This window comes from Canis lupus, chromosome X, assembly GCF_048164855.1.
Source record: "Canis lupus baileyi chromosome X, mCanLup2.hap1, whole genome shotgun sequence".
Classification (NCBI taxonomy): domain Eukaryota; kingdom Metazoa; phylum Chordata; class Mammalia; order Carnivora; family Canidae; genus Canis; species Canis lupus.
In genome coordinates this window covers 53,448,109-53,467,771 of record NC_132876.1, presented here as the reverse complement: position 1 = coordinate 53,467,771, position 19,663 = coordinate 53,448,109, and the positions used below count along the sequence as shown (strand labels likewise).

Below are 19,663 nucleotides of genomic sequence, written 5' to 3'. Positions count from 1 at the left end.
TTCTTTTATTTCTGACTCATATATAGCATTACTCTTACAGATAGATATTATGGTCCTGCAGCACATTGTGTTATTTTCACCATATTGTATTTGCCTTTTACTTAGTCTATTACCTACTACTTTGTTGAATTATAAGAGCTAGTTTCTTAGATCCCAGAGAAAGAATGTTGTTTCCTTCTTTTGATAGGTGAACAGTCTTCTAATTTTGTGCCATCTATAAATCCATGCATCTTGCAGTATGGTCTTAATCTGGACCATAAAGGGTAGTGTTAAAAAGATTGAATCTAATTGATTTTTCTTTTACTCTACTTATCACTGCCTTCTTATACTGCCAACTTCCATTTACTACTGGTCATGAGCTTGCTCACAAACCAATTTTACTTTTCTATTTAGTCTTTCACCAACAATGCCAAAATTTTGCCCAGGGTTATATGCAGAGTAATATTTATCACTGCAAGTTAAATTATATTCTTGTATAACTGACTTCTCTCCCACTCTGGTCCATTTTGTGTACTACTATAAGGCTGACTTTAAATGTTACCTTTCTCATGTCACTATCTTTCTGGCTTTATAGTGTCCCTTGAAGCATGTTCAAATTTCTTACTTTGATATCCAAAGCCGTTTAGAAATTCACTCTAATCTAACTATCCAACTACAACTCCCATACCTTTCAACTATGTTCTCTCCCTACGGTTTATCATGCAGACCATGCATATTTGATTTGCATATAGGTAGCTATACTTACTCAAAACAACCTTGACACATTTTACCCTCTTAAAATCATATGATATGGACAGGTAAAGCAAATATATGATGATAAAAATCAGAGCAAACATTGCCTTGGAGTGGTGGAGGCAAGAGGAACTTTCTGGGGGTGATGGAAAGTTTCAATACCTTGCTTGTGGTGGTGCTTACATGGCTCTAGGTACTTGTCAAAATTCATCAAATTGTATGCATAAAATCTATACATTACACTATTTGTAAATTTATACACAAAGAGAGAGCAAGCAAGTGAGCACGTATGTGTATGCTAGGAGTTAATAAATCTAGATTTTAGTGTCTTCCTCCCAGTCATTATGCAATATTTTTAATGTAATATTTTCAGAGGCTTAAGTCCTAATTCTTAGGAGTCTTCCCCAACTCTTCTAGCCAACAGAGACCATAGTTTTATTTTTAAGAATTATATAATCTATGTAAATATTATCTCACATGGTAGTGTCCTACCCTCAGTAAGAAGCTTTTTCCTTCTTTTGGATAACTTTATACTGATTGGTTTTTGATAACTTCTTTAACTTTTGAGCAGCTCAGCTTTTCTAGAAAGCTTTAATTATACAATTGAGAATTCAAGGAGGCTATAACAGTGAATTAAGGCCATTATGCCCAGGTTGTTTGGATTTTAAAAAATAATTTTCATAGTATTGGCTTTAGTTTAGTCATTTTTGAGCCACCTGGGTGGCTTAGTGGTTGAGCGCCTGCCTTCGGCTTAGGGCATGATCCTGGAGTCCCAGGATCAAGTTCTACATCGAGCTCCCTTCATGGAGCCTGCTTCTCTCCCTGTCTGTGTCTCTGCCTCTCTCTCTCTCTCTGTCTGTCTCATGAATAAATAAATAAAATATTTTTTAAAAATAAAAAAGAAACAAGATTCCTGGGTCAGAGACAAAGAACTCTGTTATTCACAGTACAGCCAGCAATGTGAGCTTCATGTTCATACTGTTTTCCCTTGCCTTCCAGATCCCCCAGGGCATTGCCAAGGTGAGCTGAGGTAGATGCTATGCCATTGGTGGGTTTTGTGTTACTGCTGATGACTCCAATTTTAGTGAACCCAAATCTTTTATAATGAAATGAAAGCAAACTGCCTGGCATTCACCCTGTAGGAAAATATAATCTATCTTCAAAACAAACAGACTTACCCTCTGCTCTGAAGGGAGGCACTATGTCTTTCAAGGCTGTTCACTATAAAAACAGTCTTGAAAAGATAATCCAGAAGAAAGGTTATCAATGCTTGTGGTCACAAAGTACACAGAAATGTGAGGAACCCACAGAGAATTACCTCTAAATAAGTTTGTGCTAGCCATTGGGGAATAATCTTGCACAAAGGTATACCAGAGATAGTTACCTAGTGCTAATTTTAATCTATGGCATCTCCAAACTCTTCTGGGGGAAAGTAAGTCAACACAGCACAGATAAATGTTGATAATGAAAATTGAGATCAGCAGGCATACGATATCTATTGAATGACCAACACTGTTGGAAGCATGAAATAGAAGGTACAACACATGCCTTTCATTTTACCCAAAGGTACGTAGCTCACACAGAGCCCCAGTGGACTGCATGTAACCAGCCTACCTCCTTAATACTGTCTCTGATCTAATTTCAGGATGAAATATTAGAAAGTTGCCTCTGAATTGTTACTTCCCAGACATGCCCATATATTATCATTTAAGGCCTTAAAAAAAATTACCAATTTTTTCCTCCATTTTCTTTCACTCAGTAAAATAAGTTTTGTAAGATGTGAGAAAACAGTTTTCTATGCAATTCAATAAAACTATTTTCCTTTTCAAGGAAAAAAAGACATTTTTTTCCCCTGAGTTTGACCTCATAGATCAAAAAATAGAAAATAATAACAGCAACTCATTACAAATCACATCTAAATAAGAATTAATGGTTCTATGAACTTGCAAATTCTAAGTGAATTGTCAGTCTCACACAATTCAATCACATAACAAATTTCACTTAAATTCATTTAAAATGAAACCTATCTTTCAAATGATCATGTTGCCTTCCATTTTGTTTTAGGAATAACTGAAATATAAAATAATTCTAAGATATATTTATAAAAACCTTCATCCTTTCAGGTTAGATATTTTATGAAAATCTCTCCACTCTTGAAAAGTTATGGAGCAAATGATAAAGTAATGGTGAACTGAAACCTATATTTCTTTCTTTTAATACATCAGTGATATTTACAAAGACCTGGCCTTTCTTTTTTAACAGAACCATCTAGTACATACGTTCTCAGCAGGGTCAGTATCATCCCTCAAGGGGATGAATATTGGTTCTTAGGGAGGTGGGCAGAGAAGAATCTTAGATATTACAATTGTTTGTGGCCCTCCAAAAGACCACACTATATGAATGGATATGCAGTACATCTATTGCATTAAATTTTAATGGTGGGGGGATTAGGAAAAAAATGTCTGAAAAGGATCCTCAGGGGGAAGGGGAAACTTGTGGGAAAAAAACGGTTTAGAAAAAGTGGTCTAACATAATATTTTGATAAGTGCTGGCAGATGGCAGCCATTAATTAAGCAAAGGAATTCATTTTTAATTCCTATATATTGTATTTGTTCCATTTTTAGTATATGCATAATATAATGATATTCAAGAATTTTAATGAAATGGCATCCATGTCATTATGTTATAATTTCTTTAATGTAATTTTTTTCTTTTTTTTTAAATTTTATTTTATTTAGTCTTGAGAGTCACAGAGAGAGGGAGAGGCAGAGACACAGGCAGAGGGAGAAGCAGGCTCCATGCAGGGAGCCTGACTTGGGACTCGATCCTGGGTCTCCAGGATCACACCCTGGGCCTAAGGCGGCGCTAAACCGCTGAGCCACCCGGGCTGCCCATAATTTCTTTAATGTATTAAAATTTAATACTTGCATATTATTTATGTAAAATCATAAATATATAATGTTTCATAGTCTTTTTTCACTTTTACACATATATTTATTTTTCTACATAGTCCCTGTAATGACTATTTTTATAAGGATGCATGAAATTCAGTTATACCATGGTTCTCTTCTGGCTGTATTTCTATATCACTAAAAATTCCTTTCAGGTTTTATATGTAATTCTACTTCTCCTGACTGCCTATTAAAAATTGGTGTCCTCAGGAATCTGAGTCATTCTCCACAGTGCTGTCCAACAAGTCTTTCTAAAAGGAAAGTCTGATCAAGTCACTTGCCATTGCTTGTAGCTGTATTTCCCAATACAGTAACCATGCACATACAGGTAATGAGCACTTGAAATGAAGCTAATCTGAAGTGAATTGTGCTAAATTAAAAACATGCTAGATTTCTGAGACTTAATTTGAGAAAAAAAAAGACTAAAAAAAATTTTTTATATCGTGAGTTAAACATTTACTTAATATATGAAAATAAATTTCATCTGTTTTTAATTTTTTAAAAATGTGGCTACTAGAAAGTTTAAAATTATTTATGCAGCTCACATTTTTGGCCTGCATTATGTATCTATTGTAGAGTTATGACTTAAGGGATAGTGCTCGGGGACCTCGGGTGGGTCAGTGGTTTAGCGCCTGCCTTCGGCCGGGGGTGTGATCCTGGAGTCCCAGGATCGAGTCCCACTTTGGGTTCCCCACATGGAGCCTGCTTCCCCCTCTGCCTGTGTCTCTGCCTCTCTCTCTGCGTCTCTCATGAATAAACAAGAAAAATCTTAAAAAAAAAAAGGGGGGGATAGTGCTCAAACTCATATCAGAATTATGATCTTTTATCATCTGGTCACCATATGCCTAGTCAATTTTGTCTTCTGCTAGCTGCAGGCAAAGAGGGCTGGTCCAGGTGTCAGATTGACCTGGACTCATAGCTGGCCCCCTCCACATGCCAGCTGTGTGATCTGGATCAAGATGCTTAAATTTTAAATTTCAGTATCACCAGCTGAAAAACAGAGATAATACCTATACAATGTGTTGTTGGATTAAAAGATAAAACAAATGTAAAGTGCTTACTGCATAAAATTTAATTCTCCCTGTACATTATAGCCATGCCAAACTATTTTCAGTTCCTCTTTTCTTTCTATTGTAGAGGGCAGGTGATCATTCAGATTTGTCTTCAGCTTTAATATTCCTAAATGTACATAATCCCACATTCCTGGTTAGTCATTGTGATGAGGTTTTGAAATATAGGTGAGGTCCGGAGCTGATGACCAAGAAAGAATTTTTGAGACGTCTTTGGTGCAAAATGGTGGTTTTATTAAAGCATGGGGACAGGGCCGGTGGACAGGAAGAGCTGCTGCCCACAGCCTGTGAGGGGTGGCTGACTATATACTTGCAGAGTTGAGGGAAGTAAGCAAAAAGGGAGATTTCAAAAGATCAAAAGGGAGATTTTTTTTTTCACATACTAAGGAGGACCTATAAGACACTGAAGGCTTTTCAGTGCTTAAAGATTGATTTTCCCTCTAGCAAGGCATTAACATTAAGACAATTGGAAACTTACTGAAGAATGTCACACATATCCCACCCTGGGTGGGGGTGGCTTGTGGGGTATCAGCTGTGCTTTGTGCAGCTAGCCCTGTTCCCTCATCAATTGGGGTTCCACTTTTATTTGTCCCTTTTTTTTTTTGCCAAATTTTGGACCTGAGAACCTCTGTGCTTCCTTTTGTTTTTTATTTAATATCATGTTCTAGAGAATCCATTTTATTATTTGTTTGTTTGTCTATTTATTTTATTGAGCACTTGCTGTGTGCCAGATATCACCCCTTTAATTTATTTTTTTATTATTTTTTTTAATTTTTTGAAGACAGCTTTATTTTTTAAAAATTTTTTAAATTATTTTTTATTGGAGTTCAATTTGCCAACATATAGCATAACACCCAGTGCTAATCCCATCAAGTGTACCCCTCAGGGCCCGTCACCCAGTCACCCCAACCTCCCTTTCCACTACCCTTTGTTCGTTTCCCAGAGTTAGGTGTCTCTCATGTTCTGTCACCCTCTCTGATATTTCCCACTCATTTTCTCTCCTTTCCCCTTTAAACCCTTTCACTATTTTTTATATTCCTCAAATGAATGAGACCATATAATGTTTGTCCTCCGGAGAATTCATTTTAAAAGAAAAAATGATTGATGTAACATTGAAGAAATCTCAAGTCAAATAAAGGGCAAAATCAAAAGAGGTTTTAGCTTGTTCTTGCCCTGTAGGAGAATATTTTTCTTGTGTGTGATTTGATACCCCCTAGTTATTCTTTAAGCAAAGTAGGATTTAAATGTAACTTTAGAACAGCATCAGAAAGTTTCTTCTCCTTCCCTCCTGCCTTCTTCTTCTCTTAACCCCTCTGCCTGCAAATGTCTTCTACCCAAGACCCACACATTTAGCTACGACTCAAATTAACTACTTAGTTAGGGTCCTTTTTTATCATCAGCTAGGCCAGATGAGAAGATGGTTCTCATTCTCAGTTTGCTGTGGATTACCCACAGTGTAGTAGGGTTTCTGGCAGTAAATACCTTGAAACAAATGTTCTAACAAATCTTGAAAGTGTTTTTGATGGCCAGAATTGTAAAAAATAAGAGTAGTTTAAAATGTTTTAAATGCATTTGCATTAGGAATTTCTATGTACATCTTTTGAATACTCTGCTCATGGAATCTTAATAGTTCCTTCCCATAGGAAAAATTAGAAACACAACAGCATTCCAAAAGGGATGATGAGACTCTGGCTAATGTCTCTCAAATGTAAAATGTGGCCTTTCAAATGATGTTGTCACCTGCTCCTTCTATAATGTCAGCATTTTGAAATGGGTAAAGGATATGGATTAGGTAGGAATTGAATGCAAATGTGTTTTTGCAAATAGTGTCTTTTCAGATCATCGCAGATGATGGTTGAATGCTGAAGATATTAATACAATCAGTATTTAACCTTGTGTAACTATACTTCCTCAAATCATGCCCTGCACATTGATTGCATTAAGCTAGGTCATTGGTTTCTTGTTTAGGAATATCTTATAAGAATCTTAACTGGAAAGTTAAGTAGTTCATCAGCTACTGTTTATTTGTATACTGAGCATGTCATCAGTAATACAAAAGACAAGGCCCTTAAATAGAAAGAACAGTGGGATTGGCATGAATTTTGCTTAATGCTGCATAATAAGCAAAGTAGCCTGTGGTACCAGAAACTGACAGGGTTCATTATGTTTAAACAGATATATGTCTTTAATTTAGGGATATTATGTAAATCTGACAGAAGTTTTTACCTTTATTTTTCTGTAGTTTAACTTTAATTGCTCCAAGATTAATTCTGATTTCTCGCTCCCTCCAGAGGGTGATGAGACTGGTGTGATGGATAATCTTCTAGAAGCCCTACAATCAGGTGCAGCGTTCCGAGACCGCAGAAAGCGGATTCCAAGGAATTCAGGTAAAACTCGTTCCACCTTACATGGTATTATAAAATGTGAATGTTCATAGACAAATAACACCCCCAAAAAACATTCGATTCTCCATGAATTTTTTTAATAGTCGATTTTAATTCATGTGTTAAGTCTCAACAGGCATCTATGTCTATGTGATCACAATTTTCAATTTGGTAAAGGTATCCTCAAATAACTGTAGGTGTTGCCAAAAAAGTTCAGAAATAAGGACTCCTGCTGTGTTTAATATTAAATATTTTAATTGTTTTATGCACATGTAGTTTGGGTGGAACATGGTTTAAAGCCATAAATATTAATAAAGCGTTAAAAGTAATTGGCCCTAGGGATGTCACATTAGCTATTTACAGGTAAGGAGACTGAAATAATGCTTCTTTCGAGAGGTCATTTTGGCTTTGTAGTACAATCCATTCTCCATTCTCCATGTTAATAAAGAGAGGAGAGGCACAGTCATATTAGAAAGTTGTCTGTTTGGGCAGCCCCGGTGGCTCAGCGGTTTAGCGCCACCTTCAGTCCAGGGCATGATCCGATCCTGGAGACCCGGCATCCAGTCCCACCTCCAGCTCCCTGCATGGAGCCTGTTTCTCCCTCTGCCTGGGTCTCTGCCTCTCTCTCTCTGTCTCTCCCTCTCTCTCTCTCTGTCTCTCCTGAGTAAATAAAAAAAAAAAAAAATAGTTCTCTGTTTGTACCCTGTGGCTGTGGTAAATAATGGTTCCTCTCAGAATAATCCGGGTAGCTGAGCTATCCACCTCCTATAAGGAAATTTCGATATTTTTAGTTTATATCTTACGTGAAGAGGAAGAAATTAGGTATTGATTTTAAAAGTCCTCTTCATGGCTATGGAGCAATATGGAGAAGTAAATGAAAAAAGGAAAGTTAGTAGTAAATATGTAAATTCTACTCGGATTAAGGATATTTGTCTATAATTCAACACATATTTTGTATTTGGACTGGAAACTAATATATAATCAGCCAAATAGAAAGTGGTTAGCTCTTTAAACCATTGTACTCCAACAAACCAGTGAAAGAAATGGAGCCCAGTACAGTTGTCCAGGAAGGTTTTTGGCAATGACGAAATTCATGGCAGAGGACAATATAAGTTATCTTCATCTTTTTTACATTTGAGTAAATTTTGATGGATATGAAGACATTAGAGATGACCTACAAAAAGAGTACAAGACTGGAGGAAAGAAAAGCAAACTATTTGTGTATTCATATTGCAGTGCTGTGTAGCAGAATATTAGGAGCATTACTAATCTGTAACTATGCAGCAGCCATTTCATCTACCCTCAGTCTTTATCCGTAAAATAAGAATGTTTTACCATGCTATCAGAGACCCCTTCCAACTCCTAAGAGAATAGAAACCTTCACTGTTCTTTCTTGAACTATCAGAGTATTAACAGTGAAAAGCAAACTGAAATAATTTCTCTATCAATTCAGTTCTCTGTTAAGCAGCTGTTAAGTAAAAGCATATTATTCTGTGCCATAAAAGAACTGCCATCATCTTTCTAGGCTGTTTATTTTTAGAATACATTTGCTAAGGCCCCTGTCTGATTAGGCTCACATCTCATACTGACTCTAGAAAGATTGTACTGAGAAAGAGAGAGATCATCTCATGGTGTTTCTGTGAGCTTGGTACTTAAGGGAATATAGTATCAATTGTGAAACACCAAGAATAGATTCACAAACTGCATAATTTTATAGTATTGATTCCAAGTATTCTCAATTGAAACTTCCATTGGTTTGTAGCTGGAGTGCATCCATGAACCCACAGGGTCAAAAATATCAACCCGTGTTGTTCTGGCAGTCATTCCAAGTGACAGCAGCCAATGCAAGTGTCCAGAGGTAAAAAGAAACTAGAAGCAGATGGTAGCAACTATTGGTAAAGCATCTTGAGCATCAGAGTTCAAGTGAGGGAGAGGGGGAGGCAGGCATAGAGTTGACAAGTCTGCCAAAAACTGCCCTATTTGCTTACCTCTTTCTGGAAGCAACAGAACTGGGAATTTTCCCAGATTTCCTCCTTGTTTTTTTAACTCTTCTAACTAGATATTTTCCTGCTGGCCTCCTTTTGTTTCACTTTCTTAGGTACTTTTTTGGTTCTTTTTCAATGCACCATTGACTTTATATTGTTATACTCTCCCTGATCAACACTAGCATCCTTACTACTTTCCAATAACCTCTACTTTAACATGATGCAATAGAAGCAGAAAAATCAAATTATAAAGAAGGCTATTTTGGGGATGCCTGGGTGTCTCAGCAGTTAAGCGTCTGTCTTTAGCTCAGGGCATGATCCTGGGGTTCTGGGATCAAATCTCACATTGGGCTCTTTGTGAGGAGCCTGCTTCTCTCTCCCTCTGCCTATGTCTCTGCCTCCCTGTCTCTCATTAATTAATAAATATCTTTAAAATGAATGAATAAAGAAAGAAGGCTAGTTTTATCAAGCAAAGTAAAATAAGAGCAAATAGCCAAAAAATCTGAAATCAGAGTCAGCCACAAACATCGAAGATGTACTGCTCTGCTTGCCATCTCCATTCTTACTGCTTACAGGTGGAAATTATGGTATGTAAAATACAGAGCTCTACAATTGTGCTTTTTTTTTCAATTGTGCTTTTAATTGCAGTGTTTTTATTTCCATATTTAAACAAAATGAGATGATTTATATTCTTCATTAGAAAATCAAACTGTTAGTAAATGGTATGATTAGTTGCCTAAATTATATAACTTTCACACTGAGTCTATGTCCCCTCCTCAGGATCTACCAAATTAGGAAACTCAGAGCTCCCAAATACTGCCTATATTCCAAATACTGAGAGTGTTGTTTGAAGTAAGGGCCCCAAAAGACATTTCAAAGGAGTCTATTATGTAAGGAGTGCTATTGAAAAAAATACTGATAACTAGTATAGCATAGTCTTCAACCATTCAGAATGAACAGAGGCAATAAGTAGTCCCTATGGTGGTACTAATACATACTGGCTGAATATCAACCCAGATTATAAACTTTGCTAATACCAAACTCAGAGATTAGGAAATGAGCCCCATAACATTCATTAATTTATTGTACATCTGTTCTGTGAAAGATACTATGCTACACATGAGGGAAGAATGCAGAAATAATTATGATTTTCTTAGTTATAAGACCCTTATGTCTTGTGGGAAAGATAAATAGTACAGAAAGATCACAGAATAAAGCAGAAAATAATAGATACTATACAAGAGCTTTTAATAATCTACATTGTGAGCTTAGAGGAAGGAAATATGTTTTATTGGATATATCAGAAAAAGACATGGCAGAAAAGGTTTTTAAGGGTGAGTATGGATTTCAGCAGTTGGAATTGCAGGTAGGGATAGTGGCCAAATGAAATGTCATTAGAAAAATACAGAAGTAAGAAAGTGCAAAGCATTTTGGGAGCATGACAAATAGTCCACCTAGTAAGAAAGTAGGCTGCATAAAGTGTAGAAGTATGGAGATAATTCTGGAAAAGTAGATTGATTAGCAGTGAGTGCTATATGCAACTGATGAATCACCAAATTCTACCCCTGAAACTAATAATACATTATATGTTAACTAAATTGAATTTAAATAAATTTAAAAAAATAAATTGATGCCACATCATAGAGTGCTTGAATAAGAGACTAAGGTGTTAGCATATAATTCATCAGGCAATGGGGAAATATTGAAAGTTCTTAGGCAGTGGAGGAACATGATCAAAGTTATATATTATTAAGACATTTAATCTACAGGAGTATGAGTGATGAATTAGGGTTCTACCATCAAATTTTAGTGAAAGGAGATAATTTAGAAGAAGAGGAGGAGGGGAAGCCAGGAGTCAAAGATAATCATAGGATTCTGAGTTTGAGTAGCTAGAAAGACAGTTGGGTTATGAGTAAAAACTATTAAGATCAGGAAAAGGAGTGGTAATGAAAGATAAAGTAAGTTTTAGGAGAGTAAAACTGAAAGTGGCAACAGAGCTTAAAGTCAAGCTTTCCAGAAGTTTCTTGGAAGTATAGGTGTCAGTTTCATCACAAGATGGTTGAGTTTGTGAGATTTCTGGTTATAGTGTGGAAATGGAAGGGATTATTAGAGTGATTATCCAAATAAAAGAGATCTTAAAACAGAACTTTGAAAATGCCTTCACTTAGGGGCTAAAACTAGCAAAGAAGATAGAAAAGGAGTAGTTGGGCAGGAGGGAGGATAATCAAAACATTCTAGAAGCAAAAGAAGAGGGAAGTATTAAGAAGGCAGAAAAGATGGGCATTTTCAACAATGACATATGTTATGGTAGAACCAAAATGGATAAACATCGATGATTTGCCATTTGTGAATTTTCTATCAACATTTTAAGAGCATCTTTTCAATATTTGGATGGAACTGGGAGCCAAAAAGCAGGAACTAAGCAGTGAGTAGATTGTGAGGCTGCAGGGATTGATAGTATTCATTCAACAATTGAACAGTTTTATTCAATGCTTCCTGAGTATCATGTACTGGCTTAGGTACTGAGGATGTGCCACCAATCAGGGCACCTGCCTTAAGGAGCTCACATATTGGGACACCTGGTTAAGTGTCTGCCTTCAACTCAGGGCATGATCCTGGAGTCCTGGGATTGAGTCCCACATCGGGCTCCCTGCATGGAGCCTGCTTCTCCCTCTGCCTATGTCTCTGCCTATCTCTCTCTCTCTCTCTCTCTCTCTCTCTCTGTGTGTGTGTGTCTCATGAATAAATAAATAAAATCTTAAAAAAAGGAGCTCACATACTTTTTGGGAAAACATGAATGTAAGCCATCTGATAAAATTGCAATGTGATTTTATCTGTGCTATAATGAGATAGGAAACGTGCTCGTGCAGCACAGGAGTTCGAGTAACTTTCCCTACCCCTTCATCTCTCAGCTATGCATCCCTAGAATGTGGACTATGCTTTCTAGGAGTCTGGTGAGTGAAAAGACCATCTCACTTTTCCTTAATAACCTAGTATGGATCTATCACCTATGAATTTTGCTGAATCTTTCTGGACCCTGTTTATTACAGCTTTTCTTAGCACTCAAGGTAATATGTTCCATATGTTTACAATCTACTTTGGAAAGAATTACCCATAACTATTCCTGACTTTGTCATTATAAAATCAAAGGTAAGCTTTGGAAGAAAAAGAAACACATGTAAAAAAAACTTTGCAGAAGTGAAAACCACACTTAAAATATAAATACACAGTACCATATATGTTTCATTACTGAATAGCTATGGATACTTAGCACTTGTTTCTCCTCTCTCAACCAACTTAACCTCATTCTTTGCCAACTACAAGTAAATATAAAGTCTTCTTAGCAATGGATATCTAACTTAGGTATTTTGGCTATTACTAGATTTTGGTATATAGTTCCAACCATTAAAAAAATAAAAACATACAAGAGAAGCATTATGAAGAAATGAAACCAGGAAACAGAATAAATGTAATTTGCTTTTAGAACTACACAGGGAAACCAAGAAAAAATAAATTTGAAGAAAAAACAAACAAAAGAAACTCAGGGGACACACAATCATAGTTTTATGGATCAGCAGGATAATAATATAAATGAGAAGCTCTAATTTACCATTTGAAAACAGATAAGGACAAGAAACAACCGGGGGAAAAAAACAGAGGGTAAAAAACCCCACTAAGTATTAAGGGAAATACCTTTACAACAAAACTGCAAACCGACATTTTCCTAGGCCTCTCTCTACCTCCTGTAAATAACGAAAGCCAAGTTTTCCTGGCTGTTGTCTCCACATACACATTCAGGACCTCAAATGCCTATAAGGATCTCCGAAATATTTCTAGAAGTTCTCAGTGGGCGTTTCCCAAACACAGTCACCTATCACTGTTCTACCTCCACCCATAATACCATGCATTTCCATGCCTGCTGTTTGCTATAGCAATAGGCACTCTCATGCTTTCATGATGCCAGAGTTTAACAGTGGTCAGTGGCAAAGTGGGAGGAAACATCTCTTTCTTCCTTTAGTGTGGCACTTCACCAGTATACCAAGCAGCAATACTTATGCCTCAAAGTCTTACATTTTTAGAAAAACAGCTTTCAGTTTTAAATTACAGCCCTCTTAATCTCTCTAGGATTTGGTCCCATATTGCAAGGCCCAAAGACAACCCTATAACAGATCCCATGTTGCACTCAGTATCATCCTCATCTTTTGATGACCAAGTTCTGTTGGAGTTTTGTGTTTGTTTGTTTGTTTGTTTGTTTGTTATTATTACTAGGTCAAGGTGGTCATTCATCCAAGCTGCTTACTTCTTTCTCCCTTAGAATGAATTCTTTCCCATGGGGATCCCCAGTCTTCTATTTTGCAAGTGTTAGATTCTTGGACTAGCCAACTAAACCTCATTTTGTCTGTAGTAGAGTAATTATATTCTAATGTGCATTTGAAATTTAGCAAAAATATGACATAATGCAAGCAAATAAACAAAAATGTGGCATTCATCCAAATGACACTTATTAATCAAATACTAGGGGCCAGGCAACCATGCTAGAGCCCTGGAGTAGAAAAATGGATAAAGTATGGGCGTTGGCTTCAAGTATTCACAGCCTCCCGGGGAAGGCAAATGTATATACAATATAAATGCTATGATATATGTATGTAGAAAATGCTGAAAGAGCAACTAGCTGCCTAGAGAATTTAAGAAAATTTTCATAATAAAAGTGGCATTTGAATTATATTTTGATGGATAAATAGTAGTTTACTTGTAGGAGAATAGGAGGGATAAACATTTCAGATAAAGGAAATGGCAAATACATACATTAGAAATAGGAAAGTGTACAGAGGCAATGATGGAAAGTTTATTGCAACAAAGAGTCAGCAGAGGTTTTTAAGTAAAAGATTACATAACTACACATACACACACAGACACATAATCAAGAGGGGCTGAGGCTGGAAAGAACAGATTTGAGGGCATCTGCATCTATAGAGTTATAGAAACCTGGGATTACTCAGGAAGAATATGTCCAGTGAAAGGTAAATAGGCGAAGAATAGAGTATATGGGAATTACAGTATTTAAAAGGAAAATAGAACAATTAATAAGAAGGATACTGAGGGAAAGAAATGGTTAGAAAGGGAAGAAGAGAATCAGCAAAAAATGACACCTGGAAAACTCAGGGGAGGGAGAATTTCAGAATGGAGAAAGTTAGGAGGGTTGTATTCTGCAGGAAGTCAAGTAAAATGATGGCTGAAAATAGACTACTGGGTTTCAACTAGCAGGTGACAGTTGACCTTTCCCCAAGCAGTTTCAGTAAAACAGTGGAGGTCAAGAGCAAGGTACTAATGGATTAAAAAATGAAGAATATCTTGTGTACCTTAAAAGTTGAGGCTTGCAGGAAAGAAAAGCAGAGTGAAAAGACAAGTTGTGTTTCTTCTAGAGATTCTGACACAAAACTCTAGACACTTACAGGGATCTTGAATGGAATTGCCATTCATAAATTAATATGTCTAGTATCACTTACAAATATGTGGCCTTCTCCCCTCCTAATTCAGTTGTATTTATTGAGCATATAATATACTATGTGATGTAGTTAAAATACTTTAGCATGCCTAGTGCTTTACAAAGTTAAAGTACTTTCTCATTTATTGTGTGATATGTGATTCATAGTCATCTAATGCAGAGAGAATAGTCTTCTCATAAGTTAAAATGAAAGACATTTGTGGCATCGTAGAAAGAAAGAATAGATTGGGGTTTGAAGAAAGTTATTCTTGAGTTAACTGGGTAGAAGCTGGGGAAGACATGGGAAGGGGACAAAAAAGATGAGACTATCTTCAGAAAATCTTTGTCACTGGGATGCCTGGGTGGCTCAGTGTTTGAGTATCTGCCTTCAGTTCAGGGTGTGATCCCAGGGTCCGGGGATTGAGTCCCAGGAAGCCTGCTTCTCCCTCTGGCTATGTCTCTGCCTCTCCCTTTGTGTCTCTCATGAATAAAGAGGTAGAAAAAAAATCTTAAAAAAAAAAGAGAGAAAATATTTGTCACCTTCAGAATTAACTGGTTTGCAAGTGGTGAAAGTCAAGAGTGGGTAGGTCATAGTATATGTGTGATTTTCTTTTTCTTTAAAAGATTTATTTATTATGAGAGACACACAAAGTGACATAGGCAGAGGGAGAAGCAGGCTCCATGCTGGGATCCCGATGTGGGACTCAATCCCTGGACTCCAGGATCATGCCCTGGGTTAAAGGCAGGTGCTAAGCTGCTGAGCCACCCAGGCGTCTATATGTGTGATTTTCCTGAGATGAGGAAAAGAGGTGGTGAGGAAGTAGCAAATCAAATAATCCTTAGGCAAGCCACTTAGTGTTCTCAGGTGTGTTAGTTTGGTTACCTCTTGGCAATGGCTACAAGGTAAACACTAGGAATCTTAGAGAATTGATCAATGTTCAGGTCACAGCTAAAAATACAAGAATGGGAAAGATAATCTGGGGAAAACAAATAGAGCAGGGAACAAAAGAGAGAACCCTGGAGAAAACAAACATTTGTGGTACTGGTTCTCAGCTCTGACTACACACTAGAATCGCTTTGGGAGATTTCTAAGAAATAGCCACATCTGGTTCCTCTCTCAACCAATTAAATCCAAATCCATGGAGTCAGAGCCTGGGCAATAGTATGTTTTAAGTTATTCAGGTGATTTTAATGTGCCACAAAATTTGAAAACCACCAATTTATGGGACTAGCTTGGAAGCTGGAGCACATGGAAAAGAACATGAAAAAGTTGATTATGAAGGAGTGAGGAGAAAAATAGCTATCGTGGTATTAACTTTTCTTTTTTTTCCTTTTTTAAAATTTTTTTTTATCGGAGTTCAATTTGCCAACATATAGCATAACACCCAATGTTCATCCCGCCAAGTGCCCCCCTCAGTGCCCATCACCCAGTCACCTCAACCCCCTGGCCACCACCCCTTCCACTACCCCTTGTTCATTTCCCAGAGTTAGGTGTCTCTGGGTGGCTCAGCAGTTGAATGTCTGCCTTCGGTATTAACTTTTCAAAGAGAAAGTGCCAAATAGCATCAGATGTAGCCAAGAGAGACAATAAAATAAGGATTGGAAAGGATCCATTGGGTTTAACTATTAAGAATTCATTGATGACTTTAGCAAAAATAGTTTTAGGAATGTGTTTAGGGGGTTGGGGTAAGAAAGGCATAGAAGCCAGGTTGCAGGGATCCCTGGGTGGTGCAGCGGTTTGGCGCCTGCCTTTGGCCCAGGGTGTGATCCTGGAGACCCAGGATCGAATCCCACATTGGGCTCCCGGTGCATGGAGCCTGCTTCTCCCTCTGCCTGTGTCTCTGCCTCTCTCTCTCTCTGTGTGACTATCATATATAAATAAAAATTAAAAAAAAAAAAGAAGCCAGGTTGCATTGAGTTCTAAAATACTATTAATTTTTAAGATTATTTAATTTAGTATCTTCTTTTTTCATCACCAAATGTGAATTTTATGATGAAGTATATACCTATATTAGTTACATAAATTGGACTTTGTTTTCTTTTTATTTATGGAAATTAAATTTTGCTTTGGGCATGGACATACACATGTATTGATTAATAAGATCTAGGTTTGCATTAGGAAAGCTGGAAACAGAAGATTACACTGTGGTCTATCTTTGATTATTCTTTGACAACTAGAGAACAAATTGAGCACAGACCATTTATGCTCTATTTATATGCAAAATTGTTCTAAGCAAGCATTGATGATGTTCTCTATAGAAATTTCAATCACTTTTGCTTGTCTTTTCTCCTACACCATATAATCAGCTCTGCTGCACATTTCTTTATTGGTGATCTCTGCCGGCCAGTAGGAGATAAGGTCAATTTCAGTTGATTTTTAAATGAGAATATGAATTTAGCAGGCTTCCTTTAGATATTGCAATGTGGGATAAGTTAGGACAAGCAATTATTATGCAGCAGTAAATTTTTCTTGGTAGTTTCAATTCCATGTCAAAAACTTATGGACATGCTAATGTTGGTAGTTAAGCTCACATAACCACCTGCTTATTTACAAACCCTCAATTCAGGCAAAAATGGTTGAGACCCTATATGTCAGGTGCATGAGACCACTCTAATATGAACTACATTAACTGACAAGGTATTCATCAGACTGTAATAAGAACCTTAAAATTTCTGAAAAACTAATTGCTTTCAAAATGAAAAGGGAATAGTTGTTTTAATTGGTGGCTGTGATTATGGGCTTATTTCTCTCATATGGACTCAGGAGTATATTATTGTGTATTTTCCTAAACAGGGATAAGAATTTGTAAAATGTTCAGCCAAATCCCATCTGCTGCCTCAGTGGCCAAAGGCAGCTAGACTCACCTGGAAATGAACGTACTCCCTATACCTATCTTTTAATTTTCATGAAACCTTTGGACACACCTTTCTTGTGTATTACAATTTGAACCTTACTCCTGGTAGTTCATTTCCTTGTGTCCATTAAAATGAGAAGAGTAGAAGGTAAAAGAAGAAAGGAAAAGGGCAGTGGGTATCTTAAGATCCATAGTACTCTTGAGATTCAAGTTTTTCTATTATTCATAAGTATTTTTTGCATATGCCAAAACACAAGGTATAAGACCTTGAACCTAATATAGTGTTTTCCCCTATTCCAGAAAACCTTGTAAGGTTATGCTCAATGTCAACCCTTTTAAAGATATAGATGATACAAAGTGTTAAAATACTAAAAAGCTTACAACTGAATTTCACTATTAAAAGATTATGATTTATTTTTAGCACCTAGCACATAACTCAGTATATTACATGCGCTTGATAACTGGTTGTTAAAAACTTCACAATTATCAAAAAATTGAATCTACATTAAATCCTTTTCAATATATTGTACCTGAAGCTATCAAGTTTGAAATTTAGGAGATGAGGGATGCCTGAGTGGCTCAGCAGTTGAGTATCTGCCTTTGGCTCAGGGTGTGTCCCGGTCCTGGGATTGAGTTCTACATCTGGCTCCCTGCATGGAGCCTGCTTCTCCCTCTGCCTGTGTCTCTGCCTCTCGCTGTGTGTCTCTCATGAATAAATAAATTTTGAAAAATCTTTAAAAAAATTTAGGAGATGAAAGAAATAAAAATTTTATTCTACATCACTGTAAATGGAATTCCATTAACACTCAGTCTATTTTATGGGAAAACTGAAATGTCCTAAGCATGTTACCTTCACATAACCTTTCTACTAGTAATGTTTAGGCTTGACAAGTAAAGAAAAAATCTGAGTTTAATGTAAAAAACAAAATATAACTATATGTCATTACTCTTATTCTTACATCCATTGTGCTTGCATTTGACTGCCACCTTTTTGTCATTTTCAACCCAAATTGCAATTTGTTCTACTCCTAATGCTTGAAGGGCAAAATTCCTAAATACTACTAGAGAAAATACAAAAACAAACAAACAAACAAAAAAACAAAACAGAGCCTTTTGTTTAAGTTTCACAAATCTTCTCATCTTTGTAAATATGCTCTATAAGACAGGGGAAGTAGCCAGGAGTTAGTGAATCTCTTTAGAATAAGTGTAACTAATTAATTGCTTTTCCAGCCTTCTCACAGATTTACTTAGGAGAACAGATCTTCTGAAGTTTAAGGTTTTATCTAGTATGTATGAGTATTCAAAGGATTTGAACTATTTGAGGGACTTCCAGAATCTTGGGTGATATTTTCCCTTTCCACTTGGAAAGGTTTTAGCTGAGATTTCTTAGGGTTATTGGTCTGCTCTATTGTTCGTCTTGCATAGATGTAGTATATAGCAAGCAATACAATACTCTGTGGGCAAAGAACAGGTTTTTTTTTTTTAATTTCATACATTATTCACAAATCTGCAGTGATTTTAGAAAGTCAATGTATGTCCAGATGCAGAGAAATGGAAGAACACAAAAACAAGGATATGATTTCCATATTGTTTGGAAAGTTTATACTATTGTGTATGGACTTCATCTTTATTGAAAGTTATAGTAGCTATTATATTTTAGTAGATATATCACTATAAATCAAAAGTATACATATCTATCTTGTTTCCTAATGAACTGATTATTTTTAAATATGTGGAGCTAACCTATGAAGGGAAGTTTGTATCGAGAAGGATAAGCAGTAAGACTTTGTGAACAATCTAATGTTTATTTTAGCCATATTTGCGACATCATTTCAGTTGTCTATATCAATGCTATTTTAAGCAGCAAAGGTAATAAAAGATGATTATGTTTTGTACAAATTGTGGATTTTATTGTCATCAACAGATAATTGTCATCAAATATGCCTAAATTGAAAAGAAAAGGTTCTTTTTAAAGAATTTTTCTAATACAGAGTTTTCATTTTATGATCCAAAATTAAATGAACTCTCATGTTCTTATAGAGAACATTAAAACTAGTTTAGTTAATAGTCCTAAAAACCCACAATATGAAGGCCCCAAGAGGATGACCATCCATAGTGACTGGGATAATGGTTCAATACAGAAATTAAATTTAGAAATAAAGTTACAACATACTGAGTTTCTGGGAAATTATTAGAGGATA

The 19,663-nt window shown here is 36.3% G+C and overlaps 1 protein-coding gene and 1 long non-coding RNA gene across 12 annotated transcripts in view; one reads left to right on the top strand and one right to left on the bottom strand.

The window, feature by feature from the left end:
- DIAPH2 (diaphanous related formin 2) overlaps positions 1 to 19,663 on the top strand; it is a 1,054,304-nt gene that overhangs the window by 868,855 nt on the left and 165,786 nt on the right. For all 6 annotated transcript variants that reach the window (XM_072816467.1, XM_072816462.1, XM_072816464.1 and 3 more), the window contains one exon: positions 7,045 to 7,140. In XM_072816467.1, coding sequence (XP_072672568.1) covers positions 7,045 to 7,140 — 96 coding nt within the window. The remainder of the gene's footprint in view (positions 1 to 7,044; positions 7,141 to 19,663) is intronic.
- Positions 1 to 19,663, bottom strand: part of LOC140627896 (uncharacterized) — a 115,696-nt gene that overhangs the window by 95,399 nt on the left and 634 nt on the right. Inside the window, exon 4 of one of the 6 annotated variants that reach the window (XR_012026406.1) lies at positions 7,224 to 8,311. The exons of the other annotated variants lie outside the window; for them this stretch is intronic. This is a non-coding gene — a long non-coding RNA (uncharacterized lncRNA). Of the gene's footprint in view, positions 1 to 7,223; positions 8,312 to 19,663 lie in introns of those variants that run through there. 6 annotated transcript variants of the gene reach the window in all.